General features: G+C 55.8%; 2 protein-coding genes across 2 annotated transcripts; both read left to right on the top strand.

Moving 5' to 3' along the window:
• Window positions 1-1,467: 1,467 nt before the first annotated feature.
• On the top strand, window positions 1,468-12,427 carry LOC119113821 (dual specificity mitogen-activated protein kinase kinase 4-like). The gene is given in 12 exon segments (XM_037238053.1): window positions 1,468-1,544; window positions 2,346-2,442; window positions 2,888-2,897; window positions 2,899-2,955; window positions 3,838-3,900; window positions 3,903-3,956; window positions 5,531-5,650; window positions 6,304-6,423; window positions 7,209-7,388; window positions 9,001-9,064; window positions 10,134-10,296; window positions 12,015-12,427. Coding segments are annotated over 12 exon segments (1,152 nt in total). The 5' UTR covers window positions 1,468-1,480; the 3' UTR covers window positions 12,175-12,427.
• Window positions 12,428-16,890: 4,463 nt separating this feature from the next.
• LOC119114257 (AN1-type zinc finger protein 2A) lies at window positions 16,891-18,215 on the top strand. Its single transcript, XM_037238459.1, has one exon. It carries the CDS (start codon window positions 17,148-17,150, stop codon window positions 17,889-17,891), a length of 744 nt encoding a protein of 247 aa, XP_037094354.1. The 5' UTR covers window positions 16,891-17,147; the 3' UTR covers window positions 17,892-18,215.
• Window positions 18,216-18,311: the final 96 nt, after the last annotated feature.

An 18,311-nucleotide genomic window follows, 5' to 3' on the forward strand; every position in this document is an offset into this window, starting at 1 on the left:
TCAAAGTCACCACCACAACTTCAGTCAGGTACTCTTATCCATTAATACAGGTACCTAGAGCCATTCTACAACTACTACTACTACTACACACCTGATATGGTGACACACTGCAGACATTTTGCTGCGGTGCAAGGCTGCAAAAATCAGGCATGCCATATATCACAACTCTCATGAACATGAATATCACTGCATGTAGTTGAGGGTAAGTCCTCCACCACACCCCCCACTGCATTCATAAACACATTCAATGAATGAAGGTCAAAAGGTTACTCTGTGCTTGCATGCAATGCTTACCTGCATGCTATAGGAGTTGATACTCAAAGCCACATATTTATCATATGCCATCCCTTTCTCTCTCTCTCACTAATCAGAAGACTAAAACCTGCTGCCGCAATCTGAGCATTCATAATTGCATACCTTCCATACCATCCCAAGCACCTTAAGGATATGCCAAGAAGCCTATGTGGAACATCAATGCATTGTTGAACCACACCTCTTGTTTAGCAACACATGATTATATATTAACACAGCCAGTGTAAGACTGCAGTCACAGCGGTCCCAGGTCGTGGTGACAGGCTGAGGTCCCCCACCTGTCACACCCTGACCTCAGCTCTGTCCCGACAGCCAGGCCGTGGCGGCGTCCTGGGGGTCCCCCACCTGTCGCACCGCGACCTCAGCTCTGTCTCGACGGCCAGGCCGTGGCGGCGTCCTGGGGTCCCCCACCTGTCGCACCCCGACCTCAGCTCTGTCTCGACGGCCAGGCCGTGGCGGCGTACTGGGGTCCCCCACCTGTCACACCCCGACCTCAGCTCTGCCTCGACGGCCAGGCCGTGGCGGCGTACTGGGGGTCCCCACCTGTCACACCCCGACCTCAGCCCGGTCTGGCCTGCTGGGCCGTCTCGGGCCACGACGGCGCGCCGCGGCGCCCGCTTGGCCAAGCCCACCGGCCAGCGAGGAACGCTCCTTGGAAATTCGCGTTTCGGCCACCCAGAGTGCCTTTATAGCAGCGGGATTTAAGCCTGCTCAGCGAGGCAGCAGTTAGGGAAGTGAGGAGAGTATGGCGCGGTGTGACCAGGTTCAGGCGAGCAATGCAGCAGTCGGTTTATCGGGTGCTGCTATCGGAATTCCAGCGGCAGCTGCGGCGTGGCAAGACCGCGCGAAGACCAGGACCGTGAGAAGCTTTGCAAATGTGTAAATGAGTAGTAGCAGCGACTGGTGGGGGTGTATTTCCACCAGCCGCGTCATTGGCACAGTTGAACACACTGCTTGGTTCGCAACGCCCAAAGGTACGTAGTGACGTTGATGCCCCTTCACATATGAATATTTGCAGATTGAAGTGGGAGTGACTCATACCGCATACCTGGTCACACTGTCGCCAGCATACCGAACTGAAGTGGGTCCAGGGTGACGCAGACGAGTGCGTGGCGTCCTGTGCGGGACTCGAGCGACGTCCTGTCCGCAGGCCTCTCTCAGGACAGCCATGGCGGACAATGAAGGCAACTCGCCGTACACCCAGCATCGCCCCGGCTTCTTCGGACCCACGGGTACGGTCGTGGCGAGGCAGATGATGGCCTCTGACTTGCACCTGCCGCCGCCGCTCGCCAACGCTGCGCGCCTGTGCGATGTATAGCGGGCTGCAGGGGTCATGCAGTATGCTGATGGTTTGGTCGCCGTGGTGAAGGGATTGGGAGAGGCTGGGCTCCAAGCGTTATCTTGCTGTTCTGTGGGAGAGATCGTTGCCATCAAATATATCTGGCAGTTCCCGAATACGAAGGCCATCGTTAGCCCAACCACGTTCTCAGCTCATACCATGCATTGCTGCCTGTATTACATCTTGAAGTACTTGACGCGCCATCTGTATTGTAATTTGTTAGCAGTGCTCGCGGCGTATGTCGTCGCAGAAGTAATCTAGCGAGTTGTTCAGCTGGCAGCTCAGCCTACGCTCAGGGACTCTTTCCTTTGTCCGAAGTGCTACGCCGTGGGCCGTCTTTTGGTGTGATGCGTTGTGTTGCGATTATGGCCTCATGATCGAACTCTTTTCGAAGCACAGCTTGCTGAACTGGCCTTGACCTCGCTAAGTCAGCACTGCTCTTCAGCCATATATCATTGACGGAATTAACGCACCGTGCAACGTTGTGATGCGACCGCCTCGTACCAGTTGAACCTCATGAACAGCTGCCATCGACTATCGGATTGGTTACCGAAGCGTGTTTTTTCCGTGGAAGCCAACCCACATGCCTGTGAGATGTGGCCATAGCGGAGTCGGGCGTCCTAGGATGTTCCGGCTTTCTGTCGGCTGCGCTGCGAGAACGCCGCCTTCACAGCGTCTGTACTGGACTTTCCAGGCAGCTGCACAGAGAAGCGCAACCGGCTGAAGCTCTCGTTCAACACCTCGCTGTCGAGGCAGACGCCCATGCTGCCCCATCCGGTCCCCACCACGGTGTAAGTGGACGCTCAGAGCGCTTGGAGACTTCTGGCTCCGGCAAGTGTCGGCTCATTGATAAGCTGATGAAAAGGGTCAAGTGGCTATTCACGTGGTTATGGACTTTATGTGTCGTGTGGAACTGCTCAAATGAGCAGCGGGGGCGCTATTTCGCGCCACATAAGCGCGCCCATTTCGAACTCGGTGATGGTTAATCGGGAGATTGATGCGAGGATGTATGGTCCGTTTCTGACTGCTTTACTTGCTGTTTAGAGCTGATCGTTTCGGTCGTAATCTCTCATTCTGAGACGCAAGCTGCTGCTGAAGGATATGCATGTGACTAAACACGAAACGATGTCTTCGCTTTCAGGCTGATTGTTTTGTCGTAATCTCTCATTCTGAGACGCAAGCTGCTGCTGAAGTGATATGTACGTGACTAAACACGAACGATGTCTTCGCTTTCAGGCTGCGTGAACAAGCATTTCGTGCCGAAGAGTATAGCGCAGTCGGGCATGATGAAAATAGCGCCTAACCCAGGTAGGCATTCGCCAAGTGGGGCTCGCGCGTGCGTGTATAAATTACAACGGCGTGCGTATAGATTGCAGCCATCAGCGTGGCTGGATGAAGCCCGCAGGTCGTTGCTAGCCTGCCCACCCACGTGATGGGTGGAGGGTACGGGCCGCGCGTCGGCTGTGGACCGTGCCTCCGGTCAGTTTGCCCACGACATTGGCGATGCATCCATATCAAGTTAAAGCCCCAATCTCGACAAGTTGCGGCTGGCGTGGCGTGTGCGGCCTATCCGCACAATCAACCGCATGATGTCATGATGTCATGATGTCGATCCATTTACGCTGAGGTCATACCTCGGCTCGGCGTGGCCCGTCGTGCGGAACCTGAACCCGAGCGGCCCGTGTTCCGTGTGGTGGGGTGCTGTGTTAGGTTTGTCCGAGGTCGCGGGTTAGATAGCACTGAGGCTCAAAGATCACCGACCGAGGCTCCTTGATCAGTGATCTCCAAATCAGTGGCACACGCTAGTTCATCGAATGCGCAGAGGAATAGCGACGGTTGATACAATTGGGACGATCAGTGATTTAGAGATCAGTGACAGGATGTCAATGGATCACGGAAAGTGACAAATCGGTAAAATTAGACGAGTTACGAAATAATCAGTGGATGGCAACCATATCAGGTGATCGTACCTCTAGCTCCCTTGTGTTCCGCGCTTCGGATACCCGACTACTCACCGTCTACCCCGGACATGTTCTGTGCTGGATATGTCACAGCCGGCGCCACGACAACTGTGTATTGTCGGCTAGTGGGCGTGGCTAGTGCACGGCCCCGTTGTTGACGCGCGTTGGTTTGTCGGCTTTGCACGCTAGATGGCGGCCAGGTGCTGACGTTGCGTGATTCGGTGGCAGGTATACCAGTTTACGGCGGAGGACCTGGATAATTTGGGCGAGATCGGCTGCGGCAAACTTCGGGCACCGTCAACAAGATGTTCCACAGGGCGTCCGGCACCGCCATGGCTGTTAAAGTGGGTCCTGCAAATATTAACGGCGCGTAGCGTTGAGGGAGGGGGCGGGTGGGGGAGCGGAAGGTCTGGGGCCACGCTGGTTAGCCTGTTTACCTGGCTACTCTAGAATCTGGCTCTATGGGAATTGTAAATTGGTGCTTTTGTTGTAGAGAGACTTATTTGGATGCCTTGTTCGGGTGGGGGAGGGGGGAGGGGTTAGAGACTGCGGACCGCCAGCATAAGAGGACAGTCGTCGCTGCTCGGGGCACTGCAGAGCCGCCGGTCTTCGAGCCCTCGAACTTGTGTGGGGTGCGCCGGTACGCCTGCTGTCCTCCCCTGTCCAGAGAGAGCCGGTTTGGTCAAACGTTCGGTCGTACCCGCATCTTCAGTGGTCACCTCCCCGGCCCTTGGAGACAATTAGCGCTGGCAGCCGGTCGGGTAGACTGGTCAGCAGCCGAGGCGTGCTGTTAGTGCGAGCTGCGAACCCCCCCCCCCCCCCCCCCCCCCCCCCCCCCCGGCCATACTCGGACGCAGCAAGCCAACCCAGGGATCTGGCAACGTGCTTAGTGCGGCCTGTCATGGTGGCGTATCTTGCCGCTACGAAACGCAGCGCCCAACTTCCGCCCTGATGTGCCGTCCTTCAGAACGCGAACTGATTGGGGTATGACGCGACCCCATGCTGTTTCTGTTCTAAGGAATATAGAGCCTCGCTTAAAAAGTATTGGATTAGTCTCGAGATGTAGCGATCAGTAGAAGTGTTCTGTTGCGTGATCAATGTATGACGTCCACCAAGCCTGGTCAAAAAAAATCTTGAAAATTTTAACTTCAGCTTTACATGCTAGTGTGTAGGAAACCGTGCTCCGTAACATTAAACATAACCAGTCGTGTACCTTGTCAGTTTTGAGGTCAATGGTATGCAGTTGTATGTGTTTTGAGCGTACATTTAGAATAGAGGGCTCCGTTAATGCAACAGTATCGACCCGTCTGCCGCGTTCCGCGGAATAGTCGGTTTCCGCCCACCACCCGCACCAGCCGGGGATCACCTCGCAGAGGTCCGAAAAAAACCGTCGCTACTCAGAAATCAGAAATGCCAGGGACACTTTGTGTCAAAACGCGTGCCATGGGTGCCCCCTCCCCCCCCCCGTAGGCTAACGAAAATACGGGCGCGATTGCACGTCATGCCGGAGAGGCATCCTCAGAAAACCTTATGGGGGGTCTCATCGACCCCCCCCCTCATCAGGGCGAGGGTTAAGGTGTGCGCTGTGGTGTCGTCGGACGATCAGCTGTCTCGTTTGCTGATGCGACTCAGCCGCGCCTTCTCGATACACGCCTTGAGTTTGCCCTGCGTGTTCGTGAGGCGTGTTATCTGACCGAACGGAAGTTCAGATGCCCGTACATACCGACATCGTGAGGTGTCATGACCTGCGTGAAACAGGACTTAGGAACATTGCTATAAATCGGCGGGTGCCAGTCACTACTCTTTTCACAACATATGCTACTTCCCAGTTCTGCCCGAAACGCACACATCCACACGCGTTCGCTGTCTGTCCGTCCGGTTGTCACTCATCGCTGTTCTGCTGTCGCTGTGTCTACAGAGGATTCGCTCTACAGTGGAGGAGGGCGAGCAGAAGAAGCTGCTGATGGACCTGGAGGTGGTCATGAAGTCTAATGACTGCCCCTATATAGTGCAGTTCTACGGAGCCATTTTCAAAGAGGTACGAAGGCGCTGTCCTGATCTGCTGTTCTCTGATATGAAGTAAGCGTGTTCATGTTCAGGTGTTCTGCAAAGAATGCGGTCTTAAGAACGCACGTTCCCCTGTTTGACACTTAGACGGGACATGAAGACGAGGAACCACTGTTGTGCAGTGTGTGGTGTCAGTTGGTGTTGTCAGTCAACAGCCCGTCAAGGCTTTCATGTTCGTTGAGCGCCATTATGTGCTTCTTGTATTTTTCGTTATCGTTCGCTCGAAGTGCTGAGGACTGATTGCACCTCTGATTTTTTGCTCTTCGCTGACTTTGATTCCATGTTTAGGTGTTCTATCCGAATGGCATGTTTGCCTGCTTGGCTGCCTCTTGCGCAGGGGAGCCCCCCCCCCCCCCCCCCATTACCCCTTGGTTGATCTCCTGATCGACTACGCTTCGGACTCCGTTCTCTGTTGGTTGAGGTTGCCCCCGAATAGCCGTGCTCTTCTCCAACTGTCATCTTAATCGAACGCGTCCTCGATCGACTGCAGTGTGTCGATCAGGTGGCCTGGCCCGGTCGAACCTGCTTCTAACACGGGCGCCTCCGTGCCGGCCGGCCGGCTGCCGCTGGTCGGCGGCTCCCCGACCGACCACGCCCGGTGATGGCCGCCCTCCCCTGCGGCAGGGCGACTGCTGGATCTGCATGGAGCTGATGGACACGTCGCTGGACAAGTTCTACAAGTTCATCTACGAGCACGGCCGGTCGCGAATACCGGAGACTATTCTGGGCAAGATTACCGTGGCTGTGAGTAGGACGGAAGGGGAGGGGGCGGGGCGCTCGCCGGGCCGCGCCGGATAGGCGCCGCACCCTCCCGGCGCGGCTGGTGCGCTGATAAAGATGGAGCGAGTGGTGGGTCAGGCGTCCGATTTGAAACATGGCGCTGGCGGGGGTAGTTCTGGTCAGGTGGTGAAGCTTGCGGTGTGTCAGGCGTCCGATTTAGGACACGGTGCTGGCGGGGGTAGTTCGGGTCAGGTGGTGAAGCGCGCGGCGGGTCAGGCGTCCGGTGTGGGACATGACGCTGACGGGGTTAGTTCGGGTCAGGTCGTGGGCTCCGCGGCTGTTGGCTCCGTGAACGTCCCTCTGTCATGTCTTGCCAGTGATGTAGATGCAGTTGGCCAGACGTTGTTGCCCTGTGTCAGCCAGGCAGCGGCACACACAGCGGGCCAGATGTTGCCACGTCTGTCAGGTGCCGTGCCGTCGTGTTCAGTGGGTGAGGTAGCCTCGCACCCAGCAGGAGAGCGTCGCAGCCAGTCGGCCACTGAGCGCTGGCAGACACGTGCTGAAATCGCCGACACAGGGATCTCTGGGGTGGGATGCTGCTCCTCTCATCAACTGTACGACCTGGGAGCGGGATCTTGTCGTAGGGAGGATGTGTGAGATCCGGGATTCCCCTTGAGATCCAGGCGCGTGTGTTGATCGGCACGCGCGGCCCCGGGTGTTCTGAGATCCAACCGACGCGACCGCGCTCGCGCCGTCGCCGCTCAACGTCGCCAACCCGCCCGCCACTGACCGAGCCGCTGCCGGTGCAGACGGTGAAGGCGCTGAACTACCTGAAGGAGCAGCTGAAGATCATCCACCGGGACGTCAAGCCGTCCAACATCCTGCTGGACCGGCGCGGCAACATCAAGCTGTGTGATTTCGGCATCTCCGGCCAGCTGGTGGACAGCATAGCCAAGACGCGCGACGCCGGTTGTCGACCCTACATGGCGGTGAGTGGCCTGTCGCCATGGCAACGCGTATTTGCAGCGGCGCGGTCGGCGTGGAAGCGGACAGGGCACTCTGATCGCCTCTTGCCAAGGTGATGTATCAAGTGAACTTGTATCTTGTGGTTTTGTCGTGATTTCGTTGATTGCACGATTTATTTTTCAGCAGCATGATCAGTTGAGAGGATGGCGCCTGTCAAAACAGGTTTCTTATTCATGTGTACCGTGACAAGCAAGACCCCGGTTTGGAGCGCATATGGATTGTAATTAATAATGCATCGATATTTTCCCCATCACGGACGGAACTGGCGGAAAGGCGCTGACGTTTGGCACCCAGGCACGTGTTTGCAACTGGCATTTCGGGGTTTGGTTGAGCTTGGCCCTGCCAAGATCCGGCAGGTTGGGTCATCGAGGCGGCCGGGCTGATTTGTTCGCCGTTTTTGAGTGGCTGTGGCCGACGCATGGAGAAAACACGTTACTTTTGGTGCGAAGATTGGCCGTGGTAAACCGCGCGATGGGCCTGTGCGGTTTTCAGGGCACTATAGCTCTTGGCTTAAACCACAGTGGGACGATTGATTCTGGCTCCTGAGAAGAAACATCAGCTGGTTCCCCATCTGTTTCTGGTGCACATGTGGGCCGCACGGTGTTGAGATCACTTACCGATTTATGGACGGTGCGTTCGCCTACAACGCGCCGATGGTTTCACGTCTCTACTTCCTCTGGCTGCCCAGCTGGAACATCAGTCTTAAAGCGTCTGAAAACGGGCGGGTCTGACGCTCGCACGCGAAGGCGCGGCACGGTCGGCAGTCGTGCTCATGAACCCATGCTTTTGTCATGCCATTCATTGTAAGTTTGTGTCCTCTTGCCACGGTAGCAGGTCGCCGAGATCTGAACCTGTTCCCGCCCCGCGCCCTTAAGCTTTTTGCGACTCGAAAATGTGCGGTCGCATGTCATTGGTAAAGGGCGGTGAAATGGGAGCGTCATCGCAACGCTGTAGAAATACGCCGTAGTATAACAAATTCTGCACTTAAGCCGATTTACGAATATTCACGCAGCTGTAAAAGAATTATGCCACTTGTTGCTAAAGACCCCGTGGAGTTACGATCAGTCGTTACAAATATGGAAGCCCGTCAAAAGCGACGTGGCGGAGTCGGACCGGGCTCGGCCGAGCAGTCGCTGCTGCAGAATGTCCAATCAGTTGACGTTACCGCGCGCTCGGCCTCCCTCCTAGCTCGCTCCCCCAAAAAAGAATGCCAGGATTTCGTATCTAAGATTGGTGTGAGTCGCGTCGGGCGGCTATCCTGTGCACATTTGGCCATGGCCGTTGCGTCATCTCCGCCGCGGCTCCGTTGCTTACGTCCGTCTGGCGTCATCTGCCCGCGCGTTTGCCTTCGGCCGGACGACTCGCGTCTATCGAGCGCCTTCCAGCCGTCGGTATGACGTCACTTCGTCCGTCTGTCGTCACGCCGCGTATCTGATATTAGGCCGCCTGTCTGATGTCACGCCACCTGTCTGATGTCACGCCGCCTGTCTGATGTCACGCCGCCTGTCTGACGATCACGCCGCCTGTCTGACGTCACGCCGCCTGTCTGACGTCACGCCGCCTGTCTGTCGGCAGCCGGAGCGAATTGACCCGACCAAGACTCGCTTCTATGACGTGCGCTCGGACGTCTGGTCGCTGGGTGAGTGGTGTGCCGAGCGGCAGCCCCGCCGCCCCGCCGCCCCGCCGGCCAGCCGCCCCGCCGTCTCGCCGCCCCCGCCGTCCCGCCGTCCCGCCGCCCCGCCGTCCCGCCGTCCCGTCGTCCCGTCGTCTCACCGTCTCGCCGCCCCGCCGTCCGCCGCCCCGCCGTCTCGCCGCCCCGCCGTCTCGTCCGCCGCCCCGCCGCCCCGCCGTCCCGCCGTCCCGCCGTCCCGCCCCGCCGTCTCGCCGCCCCGCCGTCCCGCCGTCCCCGCGTCCCGCCGTCCCGCCGCCCCGCCCCGCCGTCCGCCGTCCCGTCGTCCCGTCGTCTCACCGTCTCGCCGCCCCGCCGCCCCGCCGTCTCGCCACCCCGCCGCCCCGCCGCCCCGCCGTCTTGGCACCTCGGCACCGCGTGATGGGCTGACGGTGCCCCCTGCCCGTGCTGTGGACGAGGCCGGGGCACGGGCGGGCGGACGACGCCCTCAGCGGTGGCTTCGTCGCGATAGCACTTTGTTGATTTGTTGATCGGGTGTTGCAATTGGTCGGGTTGTGCAACGCTGCGCACTGAGATGGTTGTAGCGGGACGAGAATCTCGGTCCGGCTGCTGGTGCTGAAAGATGTGTCGAACATTGGGAAGGAGGACATTTTCCTGCCACATGTCTCCTGTTATGATAAATCAGTAGCACTGCACAGGTGTGGCGTGTTAAGATACCACCTCAGACAAAGAAACAGGAGAGGTTTCGTACTTTGCGCCATACCCTTGGCCCTCGCCCAACCAGTGTTGAAAATGTGCGCTTTCGCGAATGTCCCAACGAAGGTGTAATCTTACTACGCGCGATCTGTTGACAAAACTAACTTGTTCGTTCTTGCGTTTTCCGCCATGTTTAGAGGCCTCCGTCCAGATTTTCACCCCATCATGTCCAGGACACTAAGATTCAGCCTCTGAAACGCAGGCTGCGCCCCAAAGACCACGCTCTGCGCTCAGGGCGCCCATTAAGAATCGCCACTGCCCTCCCTCCGCCGCCGCCGCCACCGCCGCTGCCAGGCGCTCTGACGTGGCTTTCCGCCGGCAGGCATCACGCTGTTCGAGCTAGCCACCGGCCAGTTCCCGTACCCGCGCTGGAACTCGGTGTTCGAGCAGCTGACGCAGGTGGTGTCGGGCGACCCGCCGCGGCTGGCCCACTGCGACAACGGCAACACGTTCACGCTCGAGTTCGTCGACTTCGTCAACACCTGGTCAGTGGTCAGCCGGCTCGCAGGGGGGCCACGCGGCTGCGGTGCGGCCGCGCGACGCCGCGGCGTCGTGTCGACAAATAGGAACTGTTGTGGTTCCTGTGACTTGGATGGATTGGACCCATGCATGAGTGAGAATGTTGGAGCTAAACATTTGGAAAATTGTGCTGTTTTCTTCCAAATGATATGACATTGTTACTTTCCAAATGATATGACATTGTTACTTTTACCGGAAGTTACGTTTTAGATCTGGAGCATCGTGCAGTTTAGGGTTTTGCAATGAGCCATATGAAAGAGTTGCGCTCCTTTCAGATAGCAACCCGTATAGTAGTACTTTAACAGGACAGCAGTTTTGTCCAAAGTGGTGCGTCGAAACCGCCGCGGAACAAAACACAGTAAATGTGACGATATTTCCGGTCGTCGGTGTCTGTTCGTCCCCCAAAAAAACTTTCTGATGTCTTTATTTTCGCCGCGGTCCGAAAAATGGAAACCCGTGCGTACTCAGTTTGTGGGCTAACCAGTCCCTGTTCAATATTCTTGCTAACCCCTCAGATATTTTTTGTCAGATTCATGGTTCGTGTGAAAATTGCAACCCCCCGTCTCTTAGTTTGAGCTTGTCACCTTCATGCTTTCCGTCTTCCCTCCACTCCCTACCCCTCCTCCTCTCCCTCGCCTCTCGCTACTCGCAGTGCTCATCTGAGCCTGCATTTGGGCTATGCCACAAACTGAAATGTGAATGTCTTGAGTGTTGTTGTCTCCCGACACCTTTTGTTGATGTGGGTCCATATAATTTGACAGTTTTGCCTTTGTTGCTGTCTTCATATTTATAAAATTTATCGTATTAATTTAGTTCCGTTTATTGATTTTGTTTTATCTCTTTTAATTTACCTCTCAAATTCATATCCCATTTGGTATATTTCGATGAAAAATGTAACGATATTATATCAGCCACTTCGCGTGATTGCCCAAGGTTACATCATTGGCCAGGGTGACAACGGCGTGGCGGTGAGTACTGACTACAGATTCACATCCACAAGAGATCTTCAAGAGAGGCCACCTTCTCAACACATGCCAAAACATGGTCTTATTTTTCTTAAACTCCTTCAAGTAGAGACGGCGATGCAACGTTTCCGCTTGCATGGTCAACATTGCCCCAGCAAAAGGTACCGCAGAGACCAAATACATTCCCCGGAGACCGGAAGAAGGCTGAAAACAACGTTAAATTAAACAAGCTTACGTGTGTTGTTCAGTGCATTAGCGAGGAGCATTATTCACGTAGATAAGGCAGTAGTATTAGCCTTATTCCTCGGAGAAAAACCAGTAGAATGGAGATATAGTTGGGTTGATATTTCGGCAGCATGCCTTTATCGAAACAAAAGCAGAAGCAAAAGGCTTCTGCTATAAGTAGAATATTTATATGGCAGAAGCAGGGGACTTCTGCTCAACAATAGCAGAAGACTTCTGCCATCGTTTCGCTAAAGGCGTGTTGCAGAAATATCAACCCAACTATTTCTCTGTTTTCCTGGTTTTCTCTGAGGAATAAGGCTAATACTACTATCTTGTCTAAACTCACGTTTGGCAGATGGAAATTATAATAGCACAAAACAAAGAGCCAGAAACCGACCGTATGATGTGTACTTTCCTCACCCGTCCTGAAGTGTGACGCGGCGCCTCCCGCGCGCGCCCGTCACTGACCCGGCGCGCCTGCCTGCCTGCCGCAGTCTGGAGAAGGATGAAAGCAAGCGGCCCAAGTACAACACGCTGCTGCAGCACCCGTTCATCCGGCGTTCGGAGGCCGACTCGGTGGACGTGGCCGGCTACGTCAACATCTACCTGAACGCCGTGGCCGACAACCAGCCGCCGGAGGGGGCCGGCTGCTAGACGCCGGCGCGCGACGGCGTTGTGGACGGAGCGACGGCAGGCACCCGCGGCCGCGTCACGGTGCGGTCGTGACGCCGCGCGGGCCGCCAGCCTGCCGGGAGAGGGAGGGAGCGACGGACGGTGCGCCGCCGGCGGTGGCGACTCGACGGGACTCGCCGGAGTGCAACAGTGACGTCAGCAGCCTGGGAGGATGCCGCCGCTTCGGCGGCGGCCGGCGGACGCTCCTGTGGCCGCGCGCGAGCGTCGGGTGCGACGAAGGCCGCCGCGCGGACGCCGCCCGCGACGCTCGGCGGCTGCGAGCAGAGCCGCGGCCTGTGGCGGCGATGGCGTGACTTCCAGGACGTGGTCGGCGGCACGGCGGCGCGGGCGGGCCGCTGGCGTCGCCGTCGTCGCCATGGCAACGGCGACTGAACGGCGGCGCTCGCGGTGCGGACGGTGGCGCGGCGACGTCCGTCCTTGTCCGCGTGGCGCCCGTCGATGGTCGAAGTCCGGGCCAAGCGGTGTGCGTGGACGATGCGGTCCTGTGGCCGTCGCGCCCGGCCGCGCTGCATGACGTGAACTCTGCTGGAACTGCGCGATCGTGAGCGTGATTTAGATGGTGACCTGACCAGTTCCGTGACATATTTAAACTTATCCCGGGCGGTGGTGCAGACCGTGCGTTAGAGTGGACGGTGGCTACCTTCAGCGCGCGGATGTAGGGCAGTCGCCACTCCTAGCGGTCGGTGTTGCTCTTTGCTCGGCCGCCGTCCGGGCCGGCCGCCTCGCCCTGCGCCGTAGTCTGCCCGGCTCCGTCAGGGCGCGGCCACGTATCGGCTCACCACTGCACCGCTCCGCGCGCCCGGTGCGGCCCGAGCGCACCGGCGCCGGGGCATTTCCGGGCGAGCGGCGGCGGCTCCCCCGCGCCACGCCCTCCGACGTAGTGCGCCGCAGCCGGCCGTTCCGTAGTCGAGCCGCGCCGTAGTGGTCGTGCGTGGTGAACTGGAGTCGGCGCGCGCGCAGCCCCGGCAGGACGGCGTCACGCCGCCGCCGGGTGGCGCCGCACCGACGCGCGGTGCTCGGCGGTGGACGCGGAGGAGGGAGGGGGCTCGGCCGCTCGCGGGCGGAACCATTCCACGGGCATGTGCGGCCTCTGGCGGCGCGCCGGGCGCCGGGTGACTGTCGTTTCATGTCCTCGGCTGTACCGTACCGCACTGGATCTCGGTCGCGTCGTTGTCTGTGCTGTGGATGGGAGTGATGCCGCCGCGGTCGGGGAGGCGGGGACATGCCCGTGCAGCGCCGCGGGGAAGAGGCATGCCTCGTCAGATTGCTCAGCGGTGAAACGGGGCATTTTGTGAACTACAGAGGATGTTGGGGCGAGCCGTGCACATGGGAGGATCTGTTTTATCTCGTCTTTTGCGGTTAACAGCAGCGTGGTTTTCTTACAGCCAAGTCAAAGCCCGTTCTTGGCGAAGATTGTAGCGCACTTTCCAGAATGTTTTGTTTTTAGATGACGCGTTCCATCAGCTAAACGCGGCCCAAGCTCCGCTCGAGGCTGGGTGCCGGCCTATTATGGAGCGTGTTGGCGACCGGGCCCCCGCCGGAGGGCGCTCACGAGTGAGACTGCGCGGCGCGTCCCGCCTCCCTCGGCTCGCGTGGCGGCTGATCATACCGCATTGTTTCTGTTTTATCTCCGGTGAGGTGGCAATACGACTGCGTTAAGTCGACAGATGAATACACGCGAGATCACCGGATGAATTCTGAGGATGCCGGGACCCGGCGGGTTTGGGTTGGGCGTGTGGTGCCGTTCGCTGCTGGCATGGAAAAAAACATGGCCGGCCAGTCTGCTTCTCTGGCTGTCTCCATTATGTGGTTGTGAGCATCGGCGTTTGTGACGACTCAAGCGTGGTAGGAATGCCAAAGGGGAGGTTTAAGCAGCGCGTCAGTCGGTTCTAGGCGACTTCGTCCCACAGTTTCAGAGAGAGAGAGAGAGAGAGAGAGAGAAGACAAACAGGAAGTTGGCCGTGATCGCACGGCCAGCAAAGGTCTGACGACCATGCTTCGGAAGAGAGGAAATGGCGCGTCTACACGGCTGCTTTCCCCTCCCATATCCACAGGAGGGAACAGAAGCGGAAGCTGGGGATGTATCGCTGGAGGGGGTGGGGGGGGGGGGGAGACAGAGAATACTTCTCAGTTTGTCCCGGAATGGGTATTTGAACTCCGGACGCCACGCGCAGTTACACATCTTCCAACCGGTTGAAAATTCAGTTGACGGTTATTGTTCTGCAAATCCCAGCCCACCTCTGACTCGTGGCATGACAGGTACGCTCGTCAGCACGCAATAGTCTTGTTCAGCGACCCCCCCCCCCCCCCCAACAAAAAAAACGGACCAAGCGCCCCCTTCTTCGGCTTGTTTCCTTGGGCTCCGCTGCGTGGGGCTAAGCAACGTCGCTTGTAACTTTTTCGGACTTTTACATCATGCATATGGCTCAGCATCCATTTCATGTACAATCTACGTCCAGGGAGTTTTCAATGCCTCTTAAGAACGCAGAAAACATGGAATTTGAGTCTATGTAACAATTATTGGACCACCTGCGGCGATTAGGGATGTTGTGGCATCAATGCAAGTTCCTATGGCGATCCGGAGCGAACTGCGTGGGTCAGAAGGCCTCCCGCGTCATGGAGGGGAACAGTGTCATATGGTATATAATTCTAATGGCCTCCGGATCGACCAGGAGAACCCGCCCCGTGTCGCCAGAAGACATTTCGCGATGGGCCGGAATGGCCCTTCAGCCTTTGGCCGGAACCGGTAATGTGTCCCAGGTGTTCCGCCCCAGAGGCCCCTTGCCCGGAAGGAAATAAGGGGTCTCATTATTAAGTAGAGTGGGTCGAAATGAAATAAAACAACGAACAAGACCATCCCATTTTTGCCTGAGAACGCTCACTTTTGGTAGAACGGATTTCTAAAAAAAAATGTGCATCAAAAGATTTGAACATGCCCGCCCGCAACCCCGAGAGCAAGGACGATGGCCTGGGTTGCAGCTTCCTTAAGACCGTCCGGCGTCGACCACTGCAAGTGACAACAGACTCGCAGTGTTACGGGAGGACAGAGTAACACGGCGGGCGCCGTGTTGCTGTTTTCTGGACAGATTAATTGTCACAAAAACACGAAAAGTTAAGATTCTTCTGTTACTCTCTCAGTTCCACCACCACCAGCACCACTTCACGGTGCTTTAAGGGCCAATCCGTTCTCATCGTCAGGTTAAGAAGAGCACACATGAATTATGCCCCCAGACTGCCTTCTAAATGTACGATTTGATGCCCTGAGGCGTTGAAATGTACTTTTTCCGAAGTGGCATGATCTTCGTCCACCCGTTGACCAGGGCTCAATATTGACAACTGGGCGAACGCCGGGCGGTCTACGGGGACTGCAACGCCTGGCGTCGAGGTTTTAGTTACAAAGATTTACGAGCGCGCATGTTACATTACAACCACGTTACATAAGTTGTATCACTTATCGATTCTGGCTGAGTGTCAAATCTTTCCAGACAAACATGGCTTGGCCATGTTACTACACGTTGTTAACCACTCGATCTACAATCAAATTTTCGCCTTTAAATTTCGGTCAAACATATCCATCTACAACCTACCTTCGCGCTGTACTTAATGTCTGAAGAACCCAGATGAAAATTCTTGGAATTTCGCTTCCCCAGGAAAGACAATGTTGAAGTGGACGAATCGTCTTGGAAATTTGGATAGCCTTATTTGCGGAATAACAGGTGAGTCGAGTGGGCAAGATTGTGCAATAATGAGAAACAGCTCTGAATGCATATATAGCATAGCAGCCATGGCATTTCAGTAAATACCGGTAACAACCTCCGTCTTTACCCCCCTCCCCCCGGTCATAAGGCTTCTTTTCCAAAAACAAATTCTGAACTACGCCCTGAGCTTGGCCCCCACTTTTTGAAACGTTCCTTCTCCTGTGCTGCCAGGGGGGGGGGGGCGCAAGCGAGCAATGTGGGAGGTGGAAGGCCATTGATGTGTTGTTCGACCCGTCAGCACAATGCGGTCATCGCCGGCGCTAGGAGGAGCCAACGGGAGGCGTCCATGGGTCAATATGCCGACCAATCCAGGCCCTCACAACCGACCGGATCTACGACCTTGAGACTGGATCAGCCGCGTACATGGGCCAGGCCAGTGTGCTATTGCCCTGGGGCAGGCCATTGGTATATACGCGAATACTCCCGTAACTTCGCGTGACTGGCATAATTCACCGAGCCATGAGTCACATCTCTGTGTAGGCATAAAATCGGACGAGTATATGACGTCATTTTTACTCTTTACGCGGGCATTTGAAAATCCCCTGCACGTGGTGCAATATAATTAATCTATAAAAACTTTGAGAATCTAGCATGCCCCAATGTGGCATGCCATTAATTGAAATTCAGCAATATGCGCGCTTTGTTATTACTCGTTGCGTAAACGGAATATTTAACCAAAATTATGGTCGTTTACAAAATATAATGTATCCAGTTGCTTGATTTAAGTACAAATCAGCCTAATTTTATTGTGTGCGTTTAAATATCAGAGACGTTAACAAATCAGCGTGCATGGTTTGGGTGAGTTAACAATCTGATGACGTCAAATTTGCCGGATATGTGACTAATCGATGATACATTCCAGAGCCCGCAGCCTTGCAGCGCCGTTTTGCTTATAATCCAGTGCGTGCTATCTGTTCGCTGCTGTCGTTCGCTAGGGGTACTGGAGTGTAAGTTCAGGCGGGTGCTGCATGGAATATTGCCGAGTTACAGGCATTTTGTGGACCTGGGCGAAGTAACTACGGGCTGTGGAGTCCCAAGGCTTGCAGCCAACAGCTGAAGTTACTGATCGTTGAAGTAAACAGGAGGCGGCGAGCCGTCAAGAAGGCACAAAGAAGTTCCATTCCGTGTGGTGCCGCTGCTGCACAGCTGCGTTGGTGGGAATTTATTAACGTGGCCATGGAATTTCCTGATCTGGGAAAGCACTGCTCCCAAAGCTCGTGCAGGCAGATTGATTTTTTGCCTGTGAAATGTGATGCATGCCAGAACATTTTCTGCAAAGACCACTTCACTTATAGCCAGCACCAGTGCCCCTCTGCATACAAGAAAAATGTTCAGGTGCCTGTGTGCCCGCTGTGCAGTGCTCCTGTTCCAATTGCAAGAGGTGCTCTGCCTGATGCTGCTGTGAGCCTTCACATTGACAATGACTGTGCCAGTGATCCAGCTGTGAAGAAGAGGAAGATCTACACCAACAGATGCAGCAAAAAGGGCTGCAAAGTGAAGGAGCTGGTGAAGGTCACATGCGATAGCTGCATGTTGAACTTCTGCCTCAGCCACAGACATGCCCAGGATCATGATTGCAAGGGTGCAGGTGGACGCCCAACAGTCTCAAGGTCTGGCCTGGCTGCGATGCAGAGATTGCAAGGGGCGAAGCCAAGTGGCAGCAATGCTGCATCAAGACCAGTGCACCAATGGAGTCGAAATGCAGGCCGTCCTCCTGTCCACACTGCAGCTGCTCTTCAGGGAAATGTTTCTGAGGATGAAGCTTTGGCCAGGGCATTGCAGGCATCATTATCACAGTCCAATGTTATGTCTCAAGAGGATATAGACCGTCAGATTGCTGAAGCGCTGGCTGCATCTGATGATGCACAGCATCACACACCCAGAAATCAAAGGACTGCTGGCAGTTGTTCTCTTTCATAGCATCACATGTGTTGTGGATGACCATGTGTGGGTAGCAATGAAATGAGGATATTTTTATATTAGTTGCCATCCATTTATCTTGCTGATATGCTTCATTTATTTGTGGCCATTGTAACGTCATTACTCCCCCGTGGAGCCTACTACTGTTTCAGAAGTACCTATGAACTGGCATGCATAGCTGGGTTTAACTGTTTTGATCAGTAAGAAATTAAGGCTCAGGGCTTGTGCTTAAAATATGGTGGCACCCATGGTTGTTAAGGGTTATAGGTTTTAATATGCAGCCTGTTTTGAGAATCACTGATGACAAATATAATGATGATTGGACTTATGTGTTTCTGGTAAGCAGGAATGCCATGTGATTATCCATTGTACGCATTATGCATTGGCATGCGCTGAAGTTAGTTGTGTTTACATTTTGCT

The sequence above is a fragment of the Pollicipes pollicipes genome, unplaced genomic scaffold (assembly GCF_011947565.3).
Source record: "Pollicipes pollicipes isolate AB1234 unplaced genomic scaffold, Ppol_2.1 Scaffold_7262;HRSCAF=8765_pilon_pilon_pilon, whole genome shotgun sequence".
Lineage (NCBI taxonomy): Eukaryota > Metazoa > Arthropoda > Thecostraca > Pollicipedomorpha > Pollicipedidae > Pollicipes > Pollicipes pollicipes.